This window comes from Pelophylax lessonae (assembly GCF_965119305.1).
Source record: "Pelophylax lessonae genome assembly, chromosome: 6".
Classification (NCBI taxonomy): domain Eukaryota; kingdom Metazoa; phylum Chordata; class Amphibia; order Anura; family Ranidae; genus Pelophylax; species Pelophylax lessonae.
In genome coordinates, this window is record NC_138773.1 from 308,456,936 (window position 1) to 308,476,878 (window position 19,943).

Genomic DNA, 19,943 nt, shown 5'->3' on the forward strand with positions numbered 1-19,943 from the left:
ACTGTAGGGGGCACCGGAATCCACAACATTGCACAGAAGACACACACAGTACAGTCGCCTACCCAAATTTAAAGGCACCGGTACTTGTGTAGCATAAAAGGTAAAAGTAACAAGATCGTTTTTGTCAGAAACACGCACTCATCTAAATCCAGTCCAACAACCTAAAGTTTCTCCTCCCCCCCCCTTCAGTTTCAAAAGGTTCCTCACTTATTTTAAAGGGCTAGTCCACCCAAAACTGACTTTTTGATTATGGTCACCTATTCGTGTCGTGGATTTATCTGCTTCTTATATCTCTTGAAGACATAACTTGCATGTTTTTGTGCGTTCCATCAGTACAGTACAGTACGGTATAAAAGGATAAGGCTAAAGCACCCTAAGCTACCACTGACGTGATAGGAAATGCATATCCAGAAGTGCTCTACATCTTGATGATCAAGAAAGTTTAGGAGCTTTTTTTTGGGGGGACATGATCATGCACTTTTGGTTCCAATAGACCAGGGGTGTCCAAACTATGGCCCTCCAGCTTTTCAGGAGCTACAATTCCCATGAGGCGTTGTAAATCTCTGACATTCACAGACATAACTAGGCATGATGGGAATTGTAGTTCCTGAACAGCTGGAGGGCCATAGTTTGGACACCCCTGCAATAGACTTTATAAGGAGCACGCCTGGGGGGGATTGGGGGGGGGGGGGGTCGATTGGGTGTGGAAGCCCTACGTCTTTCTTGCCTTGGCAAAAAAGCAGAAGTGCTGGGCCATAGCACTAAAAAAAAAAAAAAAAAGGTCAGAAACCATTAAAAAAAAAAAATGTGGAAATGTTATCCAATTGTGGAAGAGGGAGGGTGGAGGAACCAGAAGCAAAAAAGTTGCTGTAATAGATGAAGATCTGCTTTAAGTGCACCTACGGCATGCTAAAGTGGTCTCTCAGTCAGTATTATCGTATGTCATTTCAACGTGCCTTGAGGAGTATTTGGCACATCAGGCCCTATGAGAGAAGGAGCCAGGTGCAGGTCTAGTGGCCTGTCCAGATCCCTTTTATCCAACGTCCTTATTCCACGATTGGTCACCTAAATCGGACTGAGCTGGTAATGATGTGAACGCATCAGCATTGCTCCCTTCTCAGGCTCCAGGAAATTTGGATTGAGTCCAAACATGTAGCCTGATGTGCCAGGGCTGCTATTTAATCCGAGCCTGGCGATGCCATCCAGAGAGAGGTGCTGGGGCAAGGCAAGCAGGAAATTAGGGGTACCCGGGTACCCTTCAACTGCTACCACCACCAGCAAACCATGAGCTCCACCTGAAGCCAGAAGCGCCTCCGCCACCGCCCTTGCCTAAGGCTCAAGACTTCAAAACTCATTGCTTTCCGTGTAGCCTAGTCGATGACTTCAAGGAATTGTCAGCTGGTAATGAGTCAGCAGAGAGAGTCACTAACAGGGACAGAAAGTGAAAGAGAAAGAACGAGGCACTTCCTGCACTCAGCCTGCTGGGGAATCCACACGGGAATCTCCCACACGGTTATTCTCCGCTTTCTTCCTACCGATGTTTGGACAAAAAATTTGCTTTCCATTTCTGGTTTGGAAACTGGTGTCAGAAAAGGGAACCCAAAATGTAACTGTGGTCACCAGAACAGAAAGCGAAAAGAGATCACCCAATCGAGATCCCTATTCCAACAACAAGTGCCAAAAGGTGGGATTTATCCACTAAACTGGCCAACCACCAGTAGAATTTCACTTGCACATTCGTACGGAAATTCAGAAACACCATTCAGAGCATTCAATATTATGGACTCACCAAATTTTGGATGGAAACCCGGAAATTTAAATATGTACGATTTTTCCCAAAGCTAAGACCACATTTGCAGTTAGAATTTAGTTCTGGGGAAAATAAATTACATCCTTCTCCTTTGACTTTTCGTTGACAATACAGTTGAAAACAACTGCCGATCTGACCATATTATCCCCATTACAAAATCCAACAAATATTCTAAAACAGGGGTGTCAAATCCAATTTAGTCATAGGCCGCATCAGCAATATAGTTGCCTTCAAAGGGCCGGTTGTATCTGGGCTGCGCTGTGTACAGAGTGCAGAGTCCTGGGGTGTGCTGTGCGCAGAGCCCTGGGGTGCGCTGTGTACAGAGTAAGTTTCAAGAGTGCACTAAACACAGGATTCAGGGGTAAGCTATGCACAGATTTCTGGAGTTAGCTAAGCACAGGGTGCAGAGTTCTGGGGTGCGCTACGCACAGCGCGCAGAGCCCTGGGGTGCGCTACGAACAGCGCGTAGAGCCCTGGGGTGCGCTGTGAACAGAGCGCAGAGCCCTGGGGTGCGCTGTGAACAGAGTGTAAGTTTCAAGAGTGCACTAAACACAGGATTCAGGGGTAAGCTACGCACAGATTTCTGGAGTTAGCTACGCACAGCGCGCAGAGCCCTGGGGTGCGCTACACACAGCGCACAGAGCCCTGGGGTGTGCTACACACAGCGCACAGAGCCCTGGGGTGCGCCATGCACAGAGTGTAAGGTTCAAGAGTGCACTAAACACAGGGTTCAGGGGTAAGCTACGCACAGATTTCTGGAGTTAGCTACGCACAGGGTGCTGAGTTCTGGGGTGCGCTACAGTGCAACCCCTGCTCCCCAAAGCTTCCTCGCATCTTTCTCCCTTACCTGGCCCGGCTCTGGTTACTGTGTAGGCATTATGGAGATTATTATTACCCCAACCACCCCCCCCCACCTTCCATTCGCTCCCCCTTTAGATGGAGAGACAGCGGCTTTGGATAGAGACATGCCGCAGTAGGAACTATGCCCTCTGTTGCAATCACCGAGCATATATCCCTCTCAAGTGAATGCAAGTGCATTACACATGGTTGCAGAACTCTAGTGGTACAGCAGGCAGTGAAAAGGAGATACAATGCTCTCTGAAGAGGAACCATCCAAATTCTAATATTGTAAAGCAATATTGAAATAATAAAAAATAAAATCTGAATTCCATATTCTCTAGGCTGGAGAACGCTCCTAAAGTTACAATGCTGGGTTGTCACTTTCCAGCTGTACCGTACCGGGGATCGTTCGCATGGTCCCCGACTGTCACTGGTTTTCATTTATTACAGCGCATGTTACATAAGTGATTCTGTGCCATCCATACCTCGCAAGGCTGAAGGAGGGCATGCCGCCAAAAATAAATGGAGGAGGAACCGTGCCGCGGGGAAGTTTAACCCCTTTCTGCTGGAGCGAGTAGGCCTTGTGACAGTCCAAGTATCCACGTTAACATAAAATGGACTTAAGTAAGCCATGTCGGGGACGGTGGAAGCCCGATATGGGTCATGATCTGTAATTCTACAACAGCAGAAGAGCTTGCCAACATCTGCTGTGAAAACATCACTAGGAATGTCTGGAACAGGATTGGATCTCCCCCAAATGCTGAAGAACTACAAGAACTAAATATGCTCTTCCGGCATCTGAACCAGATGAGAATTTTGGCACCTTGAAGGGTCTTTCCAAGCTTCGTTAAAGTTGAACTCCAAGCATACAAATAGGCATGGTTTTACCAAAAGATTTGTATTTCTGTCCATCCAGTCCTAAGGTTCATACAGTCGTTCCAAACAGCATAGATGGGTTGGTAACCCGACTTTTCTGTACTACAGTTATGCAATGTCACTTGGTCACCTTCCCTTCCCCAGCCTGTCATTGGCCAGGGAAGGAGCAGCAGAAGACTGATGAGTCATCATTCTCCATCATTCTCCCCTCTCATGCCAATCATAAGTCAGGTTGGTGACCTGACTTTTCTCTACCGTAGTTTCGCAATATAGCTTGGTCACCTTCCCACCCCTAGCCTGTCATTCGGCAATGCAAGAGACTCAGACTGAGGAGTCATCACTCTCCTCTCTCTCTCATGCCACACAACATGGGTGAATTGGTGGCCTTGCACTTCTCATCTGCAGTTAAGCAACACAGCAACACTTTCCCACTCCCAGCCTGTCATTGGACAAAGAAGGAGCAGCAGAAGACTGATAAGTCATCGCTCTCCTATCTCTTGTGCCAAAGAGCATAGTCAAGTTGATGACCTGACTTTCCTCAACTGCAATTATGGTCACCTTGCTACCCCCAGCCTGTGATTGGGTGAATAATGAGCAGCAGAGGACTAATGGGTCATCTATCATTCTACTATCTTTTGTACCACAGAAGATAGGTTGGTGGCCATACTTTTCTCTGCAGCAGTTAAGTAATACAGCTTGGCCACTTTCCCCATTCCCAGCCTGTCACTGGACAAAGAAGGAGCAGTAGATTATTCATTCTCTTATTTCCTGCCACTCAGGATAGCTGGGTCAGTGACTGTACTTTTCTCCACTGCAGTTAAGTAACACAGCTTGGTCCAATCCCACCTCCAGCCCTTCATTGGCCAATAAAGGAGCAGCAGAAGAATGATGAGTCATCATTCTCCTATCTCTCCTACCTAAGAGCAAAGTCAGATTGGCGACCTGACTTTTCTCTACTGCAATTATGGTCACTGCTCCACCCCCCAGCCAGCCTGTCATTGGACAAAAAAAAGGAGCAGCAGAGGACTGATAAGTCATCATTCTCTTTTATTTTGCTCCACACAGGATAGATGGATAGTTGGCTGGGTGATCTTTCGTTTCTCAGCTACAGTTAAGCAATATGGCTTGGTCCACCTTTCCACTTCTAACCCATCATTGGCCAATGAAGGAGCAGCAGGAGACTGAGGAGTCATCCATTATTCTCCTTTTTTGTACCACACAAGATGGGTTGGTGACCCTACTTTTGTCAGCTGCAGTTAGGCTGGGGGTGGGAAGGTGACCAATCTGTAGTGCTGGTTATTGGTCAGTGAAGGAGCAGCAGAAGAGTCTCTCTCTCGTGATTTCACTTCTCCACAGCACACCTCCAGCCTGCTATTGGCTAGTTAAGGAGCAGCAGAGGACTGGTGAGTCATCACTCTCTGCTCTCCTATCAGAATGGCTCCTAATGCTGCCCCCGTACTGCTGGGAAATTAAATTTGAGTACTCATTGTACACTGTACAATACTGTATTACATTTTGTATATTAAAAAGGAGAGATTATATATATTATTAAATATATACACAGGTCACCTAGAGCCCAAAAAAAAAATGTATATCATATATATATATATATATATATATATATATATATATATATATATATATATATATATGCACCACTCTGCATGCTTACCCCCTAAGCATAAATCCCCCTGCCTAACAAATCTTTGCCCCACCCCCAAATTCCCCCCAAAAGAAAAATCACCCCTCCTAGCACAACTCCCCTATCCCTTTAAATTTCCCCTCCGAGTACACATCCTTTCCCCACCCCAACTCCAAATCCCCCATCCCAGCACAAGTTTCCTCCTAATCCCCCCCTACTAGCACAAATCCCCCCCCCCCCCAAAATAAAAATTTCCCCACCTAGCACAAATACCCCCCAATCATCCCTATCAGCACAAACCCCCCTAAAAAAAGAAAAATACCCTCCCCCTCTTCTAGCACAACCCCCCCCCCCACCCCAATACCCCCCCTTCTAGCAAAAATCCTCTTCCCCCCCATCCCATCACAAATTCCCCTAAATCACCACTCCTGACACCCCCCCCCCCCATTTGCCCTACTCGAACAATTCTTACCCCCTGCCACCCCCTCAAATTGCTCCCCACCTCACCATGATACAACAGTACCCAGGGCAGTCATCCCTCCTGCCCACCCCTGTGTGTGTGTGTGTATATATATATATATATATATATATATATATATATATATATATATATATATATATATATATATATATATATATACACACATATATACATACACACACACACACACACACACACACACACACACACATACATACACACACATATACATACATACACACGCCAACTGCATGCTGGCACCTGCAGTCCCTCAAGAGCCAACGCCCATTTCTGCAACACAATACCACGAGGACGAGAATTTATGGCCCAGTCACAGCCTCACAAAAATAAACCAAAAGTTCCGAAATATTTTGGCGCCTTCTCAAATCTCCACTATGTTATTTAGATTTTCTGAAAACCTTCATGTTACAGCAGCTAGATTTTCCATTAGTGCCTCTCGGCTCCGATCCTCGGTGACTAATACCGCAGGCTGTCCAAAAGTCAAGTTAGCAGCACAGGTGGATTCATCGGTAACATTCAGAGACGCACTGATCCATTCACCTGCATTCTCGTATATGGAATGACCCATTAGGGGTCCCTGAGGGCCCCTTTGGGAACCCAAACTGTATGCATTTTAGGCCTTTGTGGGTACAGGTCTTTACTTTATTTATGGAGGTGGAAGAATTGGGGAAACCCAGATTTGCAGCAACTGTGAGCGACGAACAAGACCGAAAGAGGCGTGACCACGCACACACATCATTGGTTGATGCGCCACTTAAAAGGGCGAAGTCACGCGTGCATCAAACACTACTTTTTTTTTTTTTATTAGAAGGAGAATAAACGTTATTTTATTTCTATTTTTAAATAATTTTTAATAAAGAGTTAACCCTTTCTTGGCACCCTCCTTAACTGCATTAGTATGACTATTAACCACATCTGGAACAGCAAGGGTTCCTTGACTTCTTGGCATAGCATTTTCCCAACATTTCTAATATTGAATAGCAAGCTCTGTGCTCCAGCTGCACAAAGAGCGCTATACCCTCCCTTTAGATTGTAAGCTCTATGAGCAGGGCCCTCCTACTCTTTTTGTATTGAACTGTATTGGAATTGTACTGTCCCCCTTTAGAATTGTGAAGCACTGCGTAAACTGTTGGAGCTATATAAATCCTGAATAATAATAATAATAAGAATAATAATAAAAATAAAATAATAATAATAATATAATATATAAAAAATAAAATAATAATAATAATAATAATAATAATAATAAGAATAATAATAAAAATAAAATAATAATAATATAATATATAAAAAATAAAATAATAATATATAAAAAATAAAATAATAAATAATATATAAAAAATAAAATAATAATAATAATAATAATAAATAAATAATATTATATAAAAAATTAAATAAATAATAGTAATAATAAAAAATAAAATAATAATAATAATAATAATAATAATAATAATAATAATAAAATTCCTAGATGACGGAACTACAATGCAATGCTCAAAACTCTTAGCAGTTTTTTTTTTTTGGTTTTTAAATCTGGCTTTAGACGCAGCACTCAAAGAACCCATTTGGCACCAGTCTCAGAACATTTTAGGTGTGGACCCCGCAATCCTCTTGCCAGCAAGTTGTGCAATTTCTCAAAAAATGTTAACCAGTTCTTCTCCCTAACTTGCCGAATATCAAATTCCAGTCTGACAATGACCCCCCCCCCCCTCCCAAAGGTCAGGTGGCGCTACCAGTAACACTGCTATGGAATGTATACATTGCTGGGTAATTACAGGTGTGCTGCGGCGGATGGCGAAGAGGAAAAAAAACTGAAAAAAAATTCCTCACCGATGACCTTTTGTTTTTTGGCAGCAAAAAGAACAAGCGCTGCGCCTTCCTGCAGACAGGGGTCATCATCGCCAATGCAAAGCTTTCCGAAAATCTGTGCAGCAGTCTCGGGCCTGGGAATGGATTGGGAATCGAAAGACATCAGGTAGGCAGAGTCCCAACAGCGGCCGCCCACCCCTCCGCCACAGCAGCCGCCTGCTCAATGTTCTCTTGGAGCTGCAGCTCGGACAGCCAAGAGTTAATCGTGACTTTGCAAAAGTTAACCCCTCGCCTGCCTTTCAATCATCTGGGATGGGAGAGAAGGGGGCTGGCTGCATTCCACAGAAGCCGAACAGAAAATGATGATGCAACTCCTCACTTACATTAGTCTGAACAGTGCTGGGGGAATGGGGGCCGGGGACCGGCTTACACAGGGGCTTTGCTGCACTAGTAAACAGAACTTATCAGGTATGTGCAAACTGGCTGGGCATCTGCTGCAAGCATGGGGCATTCAAGAGAGGAAAAAAAAGTTAACTCTTTAACTGCATGTAAACTTGGATTGAGCTTGCTCAGCTTCTAGGAGTCTCCAAACATTACTGATAATATTAAAGATCAATAAATAGGAATGCAAGCCATGGATTAACCCCTTTTGTGCTCCATAAACATTAGAGGACATTTAATATCTATAGGGAGGATTAGGTCTTTAAGAAAGGCATGCTAAACTTATTGTCTTGACTTTTGATTGATTAACTCCTATCCACAATTCTTGATCAATATTTAACAATACAAGCCATTGAGGATTAACATATTAAGGGCATGCTTGACTTTTAATTGATCAGTTCCCTTTCACCTATACTGATAATATCAAAAACCAATATCTGATACAAGCCATGGAGGATTAACTCTTTAAAAAAGGGAGGCAAACTTTGATTTGACTTTTGATTGATTGGCTCCCATTCACACATATTGATAATATTGAAAACCAATATCTGATTGAACCAGCCATGGGGGATTAACTCTTTCAAAGGGAGGCAAACTGATGTGACTTGATTGATTGTGTCCCATTCACACATATTGAAAACCAATATCAGATTGAACAAGCCATGGGGGGGGATTAACTCTTTAAAAAAGGGAGGCATAGGACTTGATTGTTCAGCACCCATTCACATATATTGATCATGATATTAACTACTAATAACGGACGATACAAACCATGGAGGATTAACTCTTTAAAAAAAAGGGTGGCAAACTATGACTTGACTTTTGATTGATCGGCTCCCGTTCACAAATATTGAATACAGTTATCGAACTATACAAGGCATCAAGGTTTAATTCTTTAGGGGCATGCAAAGTTTGCCTTGACTTTTAATCAGCTCCTATTCACAAATATTGGAATACCAATATCTAATACAAGCTATGCAGGATTAACTCTTTAAGGGAATGCAATCTATAGGCTTTAATTGTGTTTGCTTAGCTTCCATGAAGCTTATAAAGTTACTGATAAACCCTGGACATCTATATAAATGAATACACGTTGGAGGATTAACTCTTTAAGGCAAGCAGACTATAATATTGAATACCAATATCTGACGATGCAAGCCATGGAGGACTAACCCTTTAAGGCAGACTATAATATTGCATACCAATGTATGACAATACTAGCCATGGAGGATTAACTCTTTGAGGCATGCAGACTAGAACATTGAATACCAATATCTGACGCTACAAGCCATGGAGGATTAACCCTTTATAAGGCAAGCAGACTATAATACTGCATACCAATATATGACAATGCTAGCCACAGAGGATTAACTCTTTAAAAAGGGAGGCAAACTACGAGTTGACTTTTGATGGATCAGCTCCCATTCTCCATGGACTATGCAGACAAATATTGAATACCACTATCTGATGACACAAGCCATGGAGGATTAACTCATTAAAGGCATGCAGACTATAATATTGAATACTACCATCTGATGATACAAGCAATGGAGGATTAACTCTTGAGAGGCATGCAGACTAGATTATTCAATACCAATATTTGATGATACAAACCATGGAGGATTAACTCTTTAAAGGAAGGCAAACTTCGACTTGACTTTTGATCAGCTCCCATTCCCAAATATTGATAATGCCCAATACAAGCTATGCAGGAATAACTTTTTATTGGAATGCAAACTATGACTTGACTTTTGATTGATCAGCTCCCATCCACTCATATTGATCATAATATTGAATACTAATCTCTGACAATACAAGCCATGGAGGATTAAACCTTTAAAGGGAGGCAAACTACGACTTTTGATTGATCAGCTCCCATTCCCAAACATTGATAATAACCAATACAAGCTATGCAGGAATAACTTTTTAATGGAATGCAAACTATGACTTGACTTTTGATTGATCAGCTCCCATCCACTCATATTGATCATAATATTGAATACTAATATCTGACTATACAAGCCATGGAGGATTAACTCTTTAAAAGGGAGGCAAACTACGATTTGACTTTTGATTAATCAGCTCCTATCCACTCATATTGATCATAATATTGAATACTAATATCTGACAATACAAGCCATGGGGGATTAACTCTTTAAAAGGGAGGCAAACTAAGACTTGACTATTGATTAATCAGCTCCCATTCCCAAATATTGATAAATACCATTACAAGCCACGCAGGATTAACTTTTTAAAGGCATCCAAACTATGGACTTGACTTTTTAATTGGACAGCTCCCAATCTCAAATATTGGAATATATAGCATGCAATCATAATCCTATCATCACTCTATTGCCTTTCCTAGCAACAGCCCATGTGACAGTACATTTTGGCAAACTGCAGGGTTTCACCTACACTGGAGAAAAAAAAAAAAAAAAATTTGCATTGAGCTTCACTGACTCAAAGTCCACATGACACTTAAGATTATGTCTTAACATGAACTTGAAAAGAGAAGGGTGTGATAAGGTTGGGGAAGGTTACAGACTGTAATCTCTTCCCAGAGCTGACTCACTTTTACATCAGAAATACAATTAAATAAATAGAATATAAAAAAAAAAAAAAGGAGATGGGTTTTGACTGACAGCTGTCAATCACAACCTGCAAAACTGGAGTTGACTGGCAGCTGAGCTGCAGAGAGTCTCTTACCTATCTTTACCTGGTCCCGGTAGATCTTCTCGTTCAGGCAGACCCCTCTGCCATGGAGCAGGGCGTGCAGGGGCTTCTCCTCTCCTTGCTTGGGCAGGCAGCGGAGCCCGCCGGAGCAGCGCTCGGTGTACACCCCGCAGGACTGCCCTTCCGCCAGGGCGCAGGTCATGCAGCAGCCGCAGCCGGGCTCCTTCACCAGCTCGCAGCCGACGGGGGTCGGTGGGCACATGGACATGGCTTTCTCATCGCAGGGCTCGCAGTGCACAAAGGAGCCCAGGCACTGACACATCCCTAGGCACAGGGTGAGCAGGAAACAGGCAGGCACAATCATCTGGACAGGCAAAGTGCTTCCCCCTCCCCAAAATTAAAAAAAATATATATTGCAGCGAAATTCCCCCAAAAAATAGTGCACAAAGCCTGGGGGGAGACCTCCAGGTGCAGAAATCAAAGCTGGGGGGGAAGTGGGGGGATTGCACTCTTTGCAGCCTACAAAAAAAGACCAAAAATGCAAACTGCACACCAAGCAAGGTGCTGCTGTCTTCTAACACAATTGTCGGGGACCTGTTGCTGCAATCAGAAGCAACAGGTTGGCTATGTCAAAAAATAATAATAATTACAAAAAAAAATTATCTATTTTAAATCACAAAGCTTCCTTAGCCAGAATGCAAAATCCGGTAATTCTTTGCAGTCCTGCAATTGAAGTGTTAAATTCCTCAAATAATGCAACAAAAAATAAAAAGTGTTTAAAAAAATCTGTAGCTTTTTAAACTTTGGAAACAAGTAAGGAGTTTTTGTTTGATTATCCAAAAGAAAAAAAAAAGGAAGCAAAATAAAAATCAGAAAGAGTTACAAAGTATCAAGGAGGAAAAAAAAAACTACTTTGTATATCTCCCACCAGTTGTAGACTGCAGTAGAGTTTGTAAAGAGACTGGTTACTGTAGGAGCAGTCTGTCTTTTTAAATAGGCTTACTTCTGGCCGGCTGCCAGACTTTAACTGCAATTCGATATCACGACAGCTAAATTGAATAGCTGCCAGTGAACAGGCAATATAGTGAGCTTGAATGCGAGCAGGTCCCTTCTTTGTAAGTTAACTAGTTTTCTTCCACAGCTGAGAAAAGGGAACAATGAAAGTACATGCTGACTTTTAACTTCTGAAAAGGCAAAATTGCCCTCAAACTTACAGCCCCTCCCAAGGCTTTTCTCTCCCTTCTTTTTTTTTTTTTTGTGTGGAATGAACTTTCAGAAGTTTCTTAGAAAAGTTTTCAAAAACTTTTTTTTTTTTTTAAAAGGTACCAAAAAAATCTGACAAGGGCTATTGGAAAATGCTGCAAGTTGTACAGGCTCTTAATGTACGGTGAAAAGGGGGGGGGGGGGTGCCGCTGTAACCCATAGCAACCGATCAGTTACTTTTCGTCGATTTGTCTGCACTCAGTCGATATTTTGTTCCAAGCCATTGCACTAATTCGTTTGGGGGGGGGCTCTTGCTCTGCAGATGAGTCCTCATCAACGCAGCTTTGAAATCGCGCAAGCTCATCGGAACTCTGACTTCGGGGGGCGACTTGAAAGACATCTGTGCGGGTTCATGCTTAGATGTCTATTGAAATTGGTGCGGTGCCGCAAAGACGGCGTCGCAACCATTGGGACATTCCTATACGGTGAAAGGGAGGGGGTGCCGCTGTAACCCATAGCAACCGATCAGTTCCTTTTTGTCTATTTGTCTGCACTCAGTCGATATTTTGGTCCAAGCCATTGCACTAATTAATTTTGGGGGGGGGGGGGGGGGGCTCTGGCTCTACAGATGAGTCCTCATCAACGCAGCTTTGAAATTGCGCAAGCTCATCTGAACTCCGACTTCGGGGGGCGACTTGAAAGACATCTGTGCGGGTTCATGCTTAGATGTCTATTGAAATTGGTTCGGTGCCGCAAAGTCGGCGTCGCAACGATTGGGACATTCCTATACAGTGAAATGGGGGGGTGCCGCTGTAACCCATAGCAACTATCAGTTCCTTTTCGTCGATTTGTCTGTACTCAGTCGATATTTTGTTCCAAGCCATTGCACTAATTCGTTTGGGGGGGGGGGGTACTCTGGCTCTGCAGATGAGTCCTCATCAACGCAGCTTTGAAATCGCGCAAGCTCATCTGAACTCCGACTTCGGGGGGCGACTTGAAAGACATCTGTGCGGGTTCATGCTTAGATGTCTATTGAAATCGACCCGAAGTCACAAAAAGTAGTGCAGGGACTGCTTTTGGAAATTGGTGCTGTGCCGCAAAGTCGGCGTCGCAACGATTGGGACATTCCTATACAGTGAAATGGGGGGGGGGGGTGCCGCTGTAACCCAGCAACCGATCAGTTCCTTTTCGTCGATTTGTCTGCACTAAGTCGATATTTTGTTCCAAGCCATTGCACTAATTTGTTTGGGTGGGGGGGCTCTGGCTCTGCAGATGAGTCCTCATCCACATCAACGCAGCTTTGAAATCGTGTGAGGTCATCTGAACTCCGACTTCGGGGGGGCGACTTCTATTGAATCGCGAAAAGTAGTGCAGGGACTGCTTTTGGAAATTGGCGCTGTGCCGCAAAGTCGGCGTCGCAACGATTGGGACATTCCTATTCGATATTTTGTTCCCAGCCATTGCACAAATTAGTTTGGGTGGGGGGGCTCTGCAGATGAGTCCTCATCCACATCAATGCAGCTCTGAAATCGTGCGAGCTCATCTGAACTCGCATTTCAGTCTGACTTCGGGGGGCGACTTGAAAGACATCTGTGCGGGTTCATGCTTAGATGTCTATTGAAATCGACCCCGAAGTCGCGAAAAGCAGTGCAGGGACTGCTTGTGGAAATTGGTGCGGTGCCGCAAAGTCGGCGTCGCAACGATTGGGACACTCCTATTCGATATTTTGTTCCCAGCCATTGCACTAATTAGTTTGGGTGGGGGGAGGGGGGCTCAGGCTCTGCAGATGAGTCCTCATCAACGCAGCTTTGAAATCGCGCAAGCTCATCTGAACTCCGACTTCGGGGGGCGACTTGAAAGACATCTGTGCGGGTTCATGCTTAGATGTCTATTGAAATTGACCCCGAAGTCGTGAAAAGTAGTGCAGGGACTGCTTGTTGAAATTGGTGCGGTGCCGCAAAGTTGGCGTCGCAACGATTGGGACATTCCTATTCGATATTTTGTTCCCAGCCATTGCACTAATTAGTTCGGGTGGGGGGGCTCTGGCTCTGCAGATGAGTCCTCATCCACATCAACGCAGCTTTGAAATCCTGCGAGCTCATCTGAACTCGCATTTCATGCTGAATTCGAGGGGGGCGACTTGAAAGACATCTGTGCGGGTTCATGCTTAGATGTCTATTGAAATTGACCCCGAAGTCGCAAAAAGTAGTGCAGGGACTGCTTTTGGAAATTGGTGCGGTGCCGCAAAATAGGTGTCGCACCGATTGGGACATTCCTATTCGACCGTCTGCGCTCATTCGATATTTTGTTCCCAGCCATTGCACTTATTAGGTTAGGGGGGGGGGGGGGAGGGGGGCTCTGGCTCTGCAGATGAGTCCACATCAACGCAGCTTTGAAATCGTGCGAGCTCACCTGAACTCGCATTTCAGTCCGACTTCGGGGGGCGACTTGAAAGACATCTGTGCGGTTTCATGCTTAGATGTCTATTGAAATCGACCCGAAGTCACCAAAAGTAGTGCAGGGACTGCTTTTGGAAATTGGTGCGATGCCGCAAAGTCGGCGTCGCACCGATTGGCACATTCCTATTCAACCGACTGCGCTCAGTCAATATTTTGTTCCCATTCATTGAACTAATTAGGTTAAGGGGGGGGGGGGGGGCTCTGGCTCTGCAGATGAGTCCTCATCCACATCAACGCAACTTTGAAATCGTGTGAGCTCATCTGAATTCGCATTTCAGTCCGACTTCGGGGGGCGACTTGAAAGACATCTATGAGGGTTCATGCACAGATGTCTATTGAAATCGACCCCGAAGTCACGAAAAGTAGTGCAGGGACTACTTTTTGAAATTGGCGCGGTGCCGCAAAGTTGGTGTCGCCCTGATTGGGACATTCAGTCGATATTTTGTTCCCAGCCATTGCACTGAATAAGGAGGGGGGGCTCTCTACAGATGATTCAACCCTCGTCCACATTAACGCGGCTTCATCTGAACTCGCAGGATTTCAAAGCCGCATTTCAGTCTGACTTCTGGGGGCAACTTGAAAGATCTGTGCCATATCTATTGAAATTGCCCCCCGAAGTCGCCAAAAGTAGTGCAGGAACTACTTTTTCAGATTGATGCGGCACTGCAAAGTTGGCGCTGCACCGATTTGAACAGTGCGATTGCCGGCAATAGGATGCGACTTGTCATGCGATTTGACCTGTCAAATTGCATGACAAGTCGCTCCAATGGGAGAGAAGGCCAAAGGCTTGTTTTTTTTTTTTTTTTTTTTTTTAAGTACAAAACATGTTCTACTTTATAGGAACCCACAAAGGGGAGAGAAAGGGGTTTACTCACAAATTCCCATTTTTTTCTCTCCCCTTTGTGGGTTCCTATACAGTCCTATACAGTCCGATACAGTATTAGGTGATTTGATCCCCGTTTACAGTGGGGTACAGAAACATACCATTTAAATAGAAACATGTTATTCTTACCTACTCTGTGCAGGGGTTTTACACAGAGCAGCCCCGGATCCTCCTCTTCTTGGGTCCCCTACTGGCACTCCAGGCTCCTGCTGAATCCCCCCAGAGCAAGCAGGCGGGCTCCCTAGCCATGGCTATGCGTATCCATTCACACACAAAGCTGTGGCTTGGCCCCGCCCCTTCATGGACCTCATTGGCCAATGGCTCCCACTGCCTCACCCAATGAGGAGCGATTGTCCCCGGAGAGCAGAGGCTGTCATGCACATTGCTGGATCGCGATGGAGCTTAGGTAAGTATTAGGGGGGCCTGGAGGGCCGCAGTACATTTTTTTACCTTCATGCATAGAAGGTAAAACACCTTAAGCCTTTACAGCCACTTCAAGCTTTTACAAGAAAACCTGGAAGCTGATTGGTTTCTTTGCATAGCTGCACCAGATTTCACATGCTCCAGTTTTAGTAAATCTCTTGTGTTTCTTTTTGTTTGTAATCTTTCAGCATTGGAGATGAGCTTGGGCATTCTCCAAACTCCTCTCCTCAAGTTCGGAGTTTGGCTTGAGATGAGTTTGGAGGAGACCTAAGTTTAAAGTTGGCCATTGATGGGCATGGGCAGACTGACAACTTTCGGCCCAGGGGGCAAGTAAAAACCAGAGGCCCATGGCGCAGCGACTCAGCCCCCCTCCCACTCTCCCTCACCTCCCTTTCACTCTCCCAATCCTCCTCCTGACCCCCATTCCAAGCTGAAGCCTTGCTCTAGATACTCTATACTTACTCTCTGAACCTGGGTTTCTGACCTGGCCAGCAGGGGGAGCTTTGGGGGAGCTGGGGCAGCTCGGTTGGGGCTGGCCAGGGCAGAAGAGTCTCAAGGGGGGCATGGAACCGGTCTCTGCTCAGACACAGTTTACACCATCCATGCTGGGGGGAGGCCCGCGCTTTGTCCTTGTCTTTAACCCGCACTCAGTAGGTCAGCAGCAGGGACTTTTTACTTCTCTTCACCAGGAATCTTTAGGCATGCCTGTGGCAGAAGCGGTGCAGCCTTTTTATGGGGCATCAGAGCAGCCCAGGGGGCAATTGCTCTCCTGCCCCCTGGCCCAGTCCTCCCCTGTACATGGGGCATATTTCATCAGGAAGGGGCTAAAATGCAAGTCATAGGTGGCCCTGGTGATGCCCCACAGACCACGCCTTCTTATCCGCGGCTTAATCATAGAGATGAGGTCCTCACCTCTATGATTAGCTTTGGCGGTGGGGTGAAAATCTGCCGGCTTGATCTGAGGAGCGGCGTCTATATGCCCCAATGAAGGAACCATCCTTGTTGAAGTTACTGTATTCACCATCACTGTACAGAACAAGGCTGTCTACATTGTCTAAGGTTTTAATGTCTAGGCTTAGAAGTACCGGAATCCACCGGTGAAACCGATCGCGGGAACCCAGCTTCACACACCAGTCGGCCATCCCTAAGACAGGGATGCTGAAGACCTTTATCTGCAGTGCTATGTGCTTATGGTTTTATGACCTTTGTGAGTAACACTCCTTTTAATCTTCATTATATTAATTATATGCTACACTTAGGAGGCGCTTGTGTTCTCTTCCCAGTTGTCACACATCTTAGCTAGGATCGGCTCAGGTGAGCGGCGGTTTCTTGCTTTGATTCTTACTTCTCACTTGGTGACTTATTCTTCAATCCTGGCATCCCTATAATCCTGAGCACCAACAGGCTTTACACCACTAAGTACAAATAGACATATAGGTGGCCCTGTTGGCACACCACCTAACACCCTTGGATCTGAAAATTAAAGGCGTTGGGTGGAAAATTGTTGGACGAACTGTAGCTGCATTCAATCAGATGCAGCCGCTGTTGGGGTATAAGCTGTGGATGTTGGCTGTCAAAATGCAGTAGCCAGCAGCGGGAGATTCAACCATCTTCACGTGGATGGTGGGAATAAAGTGATTGACGGATACGTTTAACGTGGACAGAGGAATTCATCATAGGTGTACGCAGCCTATTGCATTAGGGTGTGCACCCCACAGCCCAAACACATATCCGTGTGTATATACTGATGGTGCCAGTAGGGTAGAAATCGGTGTCTGTAGTTCTATTGTTATTTTTTATTCTTTTTTTACAATTTTATTTTTTTGTTAGCACAGTTAGGGAGCTTTGATGAAATATCAGGGGTCTAAACAGGGGGAATCTGCACCACAAGGGGTGATTAGGGTGTGCCCAGGCACACCTGGCACAACCTGTGCGTACACCTATGGATTTCATAGGCTGAAAGAGAGATATCTTACAGTGTAAAACCAGTTTATGGAGCTGCCCACACAAGTGCGCAGCAGTATAGTGCATTACATTCATTCTGAATGGCACTTCATTGCACACACTTGCAACACAGTGTTGCCCTGCCAAATTTTCTGCATGCACCTTTTATGGTGCCTTAGGTACCCCATTACAATAAATGGGGCTTCCTTAATGCAGCGCATATTAACACACATTTGCTAATGCAGCAGGACAATGTAAAGTGGACCTTAATGTCCAATGTAGCCCTAGCCTTAGAAGGGCTTATTTTATTGCATTGCAAAATGCCTTAAAACGTGGCAGCCTATTTGCATATTCGAGTGTGTGAGCTTATGTCTGAAAAGAAGGGGTTAAGAATAGAATGCTCCATATGCTTTTTTGAGGACTGCAAACTATGATCTTGCTTGACTTGTGTTTGTAAGTTTTTTTAAACTTTTGACTGACAGCTGCCAAGTTGTGCCGTTACTTGTGCCATTTATGAGAATTCCAGGGCAGATGTAGATTTTCTTCATCTGTAAACGTTCGGACCGCTGTGCGCTTCGGCAGCTGAAGAGTCACTTTCCATGATGCCGTCCTGACAACTTTCCCATGGCCGGTGGGCATCTGAAAATAGTCCCTTAATATAGCATTATTGGCAGCGCTGGCAGCCAAGGTGAAAAGTACTAAGTTGGCAAGAGAGAAATAATGCACAAATCTCCGTGCCAGCTAAGATCAGGGAATTAATCAGGTTCCCGAGAAGTGGCTCTCTATACACTTTAAATAAGTAAGTGTTTCCTAGATTAACTCTCATACTTTCTCTTCTTATCTGCTGGAGTTTTGCATGTCCCAGTAGTTACAAAAGTAAAATCAGTACTTAAAACTCAATTAAATGAAGATCATGTCCAGTTGGGGGTGTAATGTTCTATGTATAGAGTGTAATAGAATTGTATGGTGATCATGTCCAGTGGTGGGCCACGTTGGAGGTGTAGTTTTCTAGACATAGGGTGTAATAGAATTGTATTATGATTCTGTCCAGTGGTGGTTCATGTTGGAGGTGAAGTGTTCTATGAATAGAGTTTAATAGAATTGTATGATGATCATGTCCAGTGGTGGGTCATGTTTGGGGGTGTAATGTTCTATGTATAGAGTCATAGAATTGTATTATGAGTATGTCCAGTGGTGGGTCATGTCGGTGGTGTAGTGTTCTACGTATAGAGTATAATAGAATTGTATTATGGTCATGTCCAGTGGTTGGTCATGTTGGAGGTATAATGTTCTATGCATAGAGTGTCATAGAATTGTATTACGATCATGTCAAGTGGTCGATCATTTTGGGGTTGTTCTATGTATACAGTGTAATAGAATTGAATTATGATTATGTCCAGTGGTGGGCCATGTTGGAGGTGTAGTGTTCTATGAATAGAGTTTAATATAATTGTATGATGATCATGTCCAGTGGTGGGTCATGTTGGAGGTATAATGTTCTATGTATAGAGTGTCATAGAATTGTATTAGGATCATGTCCAGTGGTGGGTCATGTCGTGGTGTAGTGTTCTACGTATAGAGTATAATAGAATTGTATTATGGTCATGTCCAGTGGTGGGTCATTTTGGGGTTGTTCTATGTATACAGTGTAATAGAATTGAATTATGATTATGTCCAGTGGTGGGTCATGTTGGGGGTGTAGTATTCTATGCAGAGAGTGTAATAGAATTGTATAGGGTGCAATAGGATTGCATTATGGTCATGTCCAGTGGTGGGCCATGTTGGGGGTGTAGTGTTCTATGTATAGAGTGTAATAGAATTGTATTATGATCATGTCCAGTGGTCGGCCATGTTGGGGGTGTTCTATGTACACAGTGCAATAGAATTGTATTATGATAATGTCCAGTGGTCGGGCATGTTGGGGGGGGGGGGGGGTAGTTTTCTATGTATAGAGTGTAATATGGTCATATCCAGTGGTGGGCCATGTTGGAGGTGTAGTGTTCTATGTATAGCGTGTAATAGAATTCTATTGTGATCATGTCCAGTGGTGGGTCACGTTGGAGGTGTAGTTTTCTAGACATAGGGTGTAATAGAATTGTATTGAGGAGCACTCAGGTAACATCTGTGTTGTGTTTGTAAGGTTCTTAAAAAGTATCTCCGCTTTTGTTGAGAAAACATTCCCCTCTGGGTAATCTCTCTACATTGCAAGGTACGTTGCAGATTCCTACCTTTTGTTATTCTGAAGTAATCCCTGTGTGTTTGTGTCCATGTGGAAAGTGAATCTAATGGGAGTGGCTTCATAGTTATAAATCATCTGCTGCACCTGCAGGGCTCTAATGAGGAAATTGTCAGGGTTCCTTTAGACATGCTTTCCTGTTGGGAGTATCTCACCAAAAATGACATTTTTGTTGCAGGGGATGCCTGATATCTGACTTGTA

At 44.4% G+C, this 19,943-nt stretch overlaps 1 protein-coding gene across 1 annotated transcript in view; it reads right to left on the minus strand.

The window, feature by feature from the left end:
- The window catches only part of IGFBP5 (insulin like growth factor binding protein 5), a 42,229-nt gene extending 31,256 nt beyond the window's left edge, over positions 1 to 10,973 (minus strand). The window contains exon 1 of the mRNA XM_082262170.1: positions 10,627 to 10,973. Coding sequence (XP_082118296.1) covers positions 10,627 to 10,957 — 331 coding nt within the window. The 5' untranslated portion in view covers positions 10,958 to 10,973. The remainder of the gene's footprint in view (positions 1 to 10,626) is intronic.
- Positions 10,974 to 19,943: the final 8,970 nt, after the last annotated feature.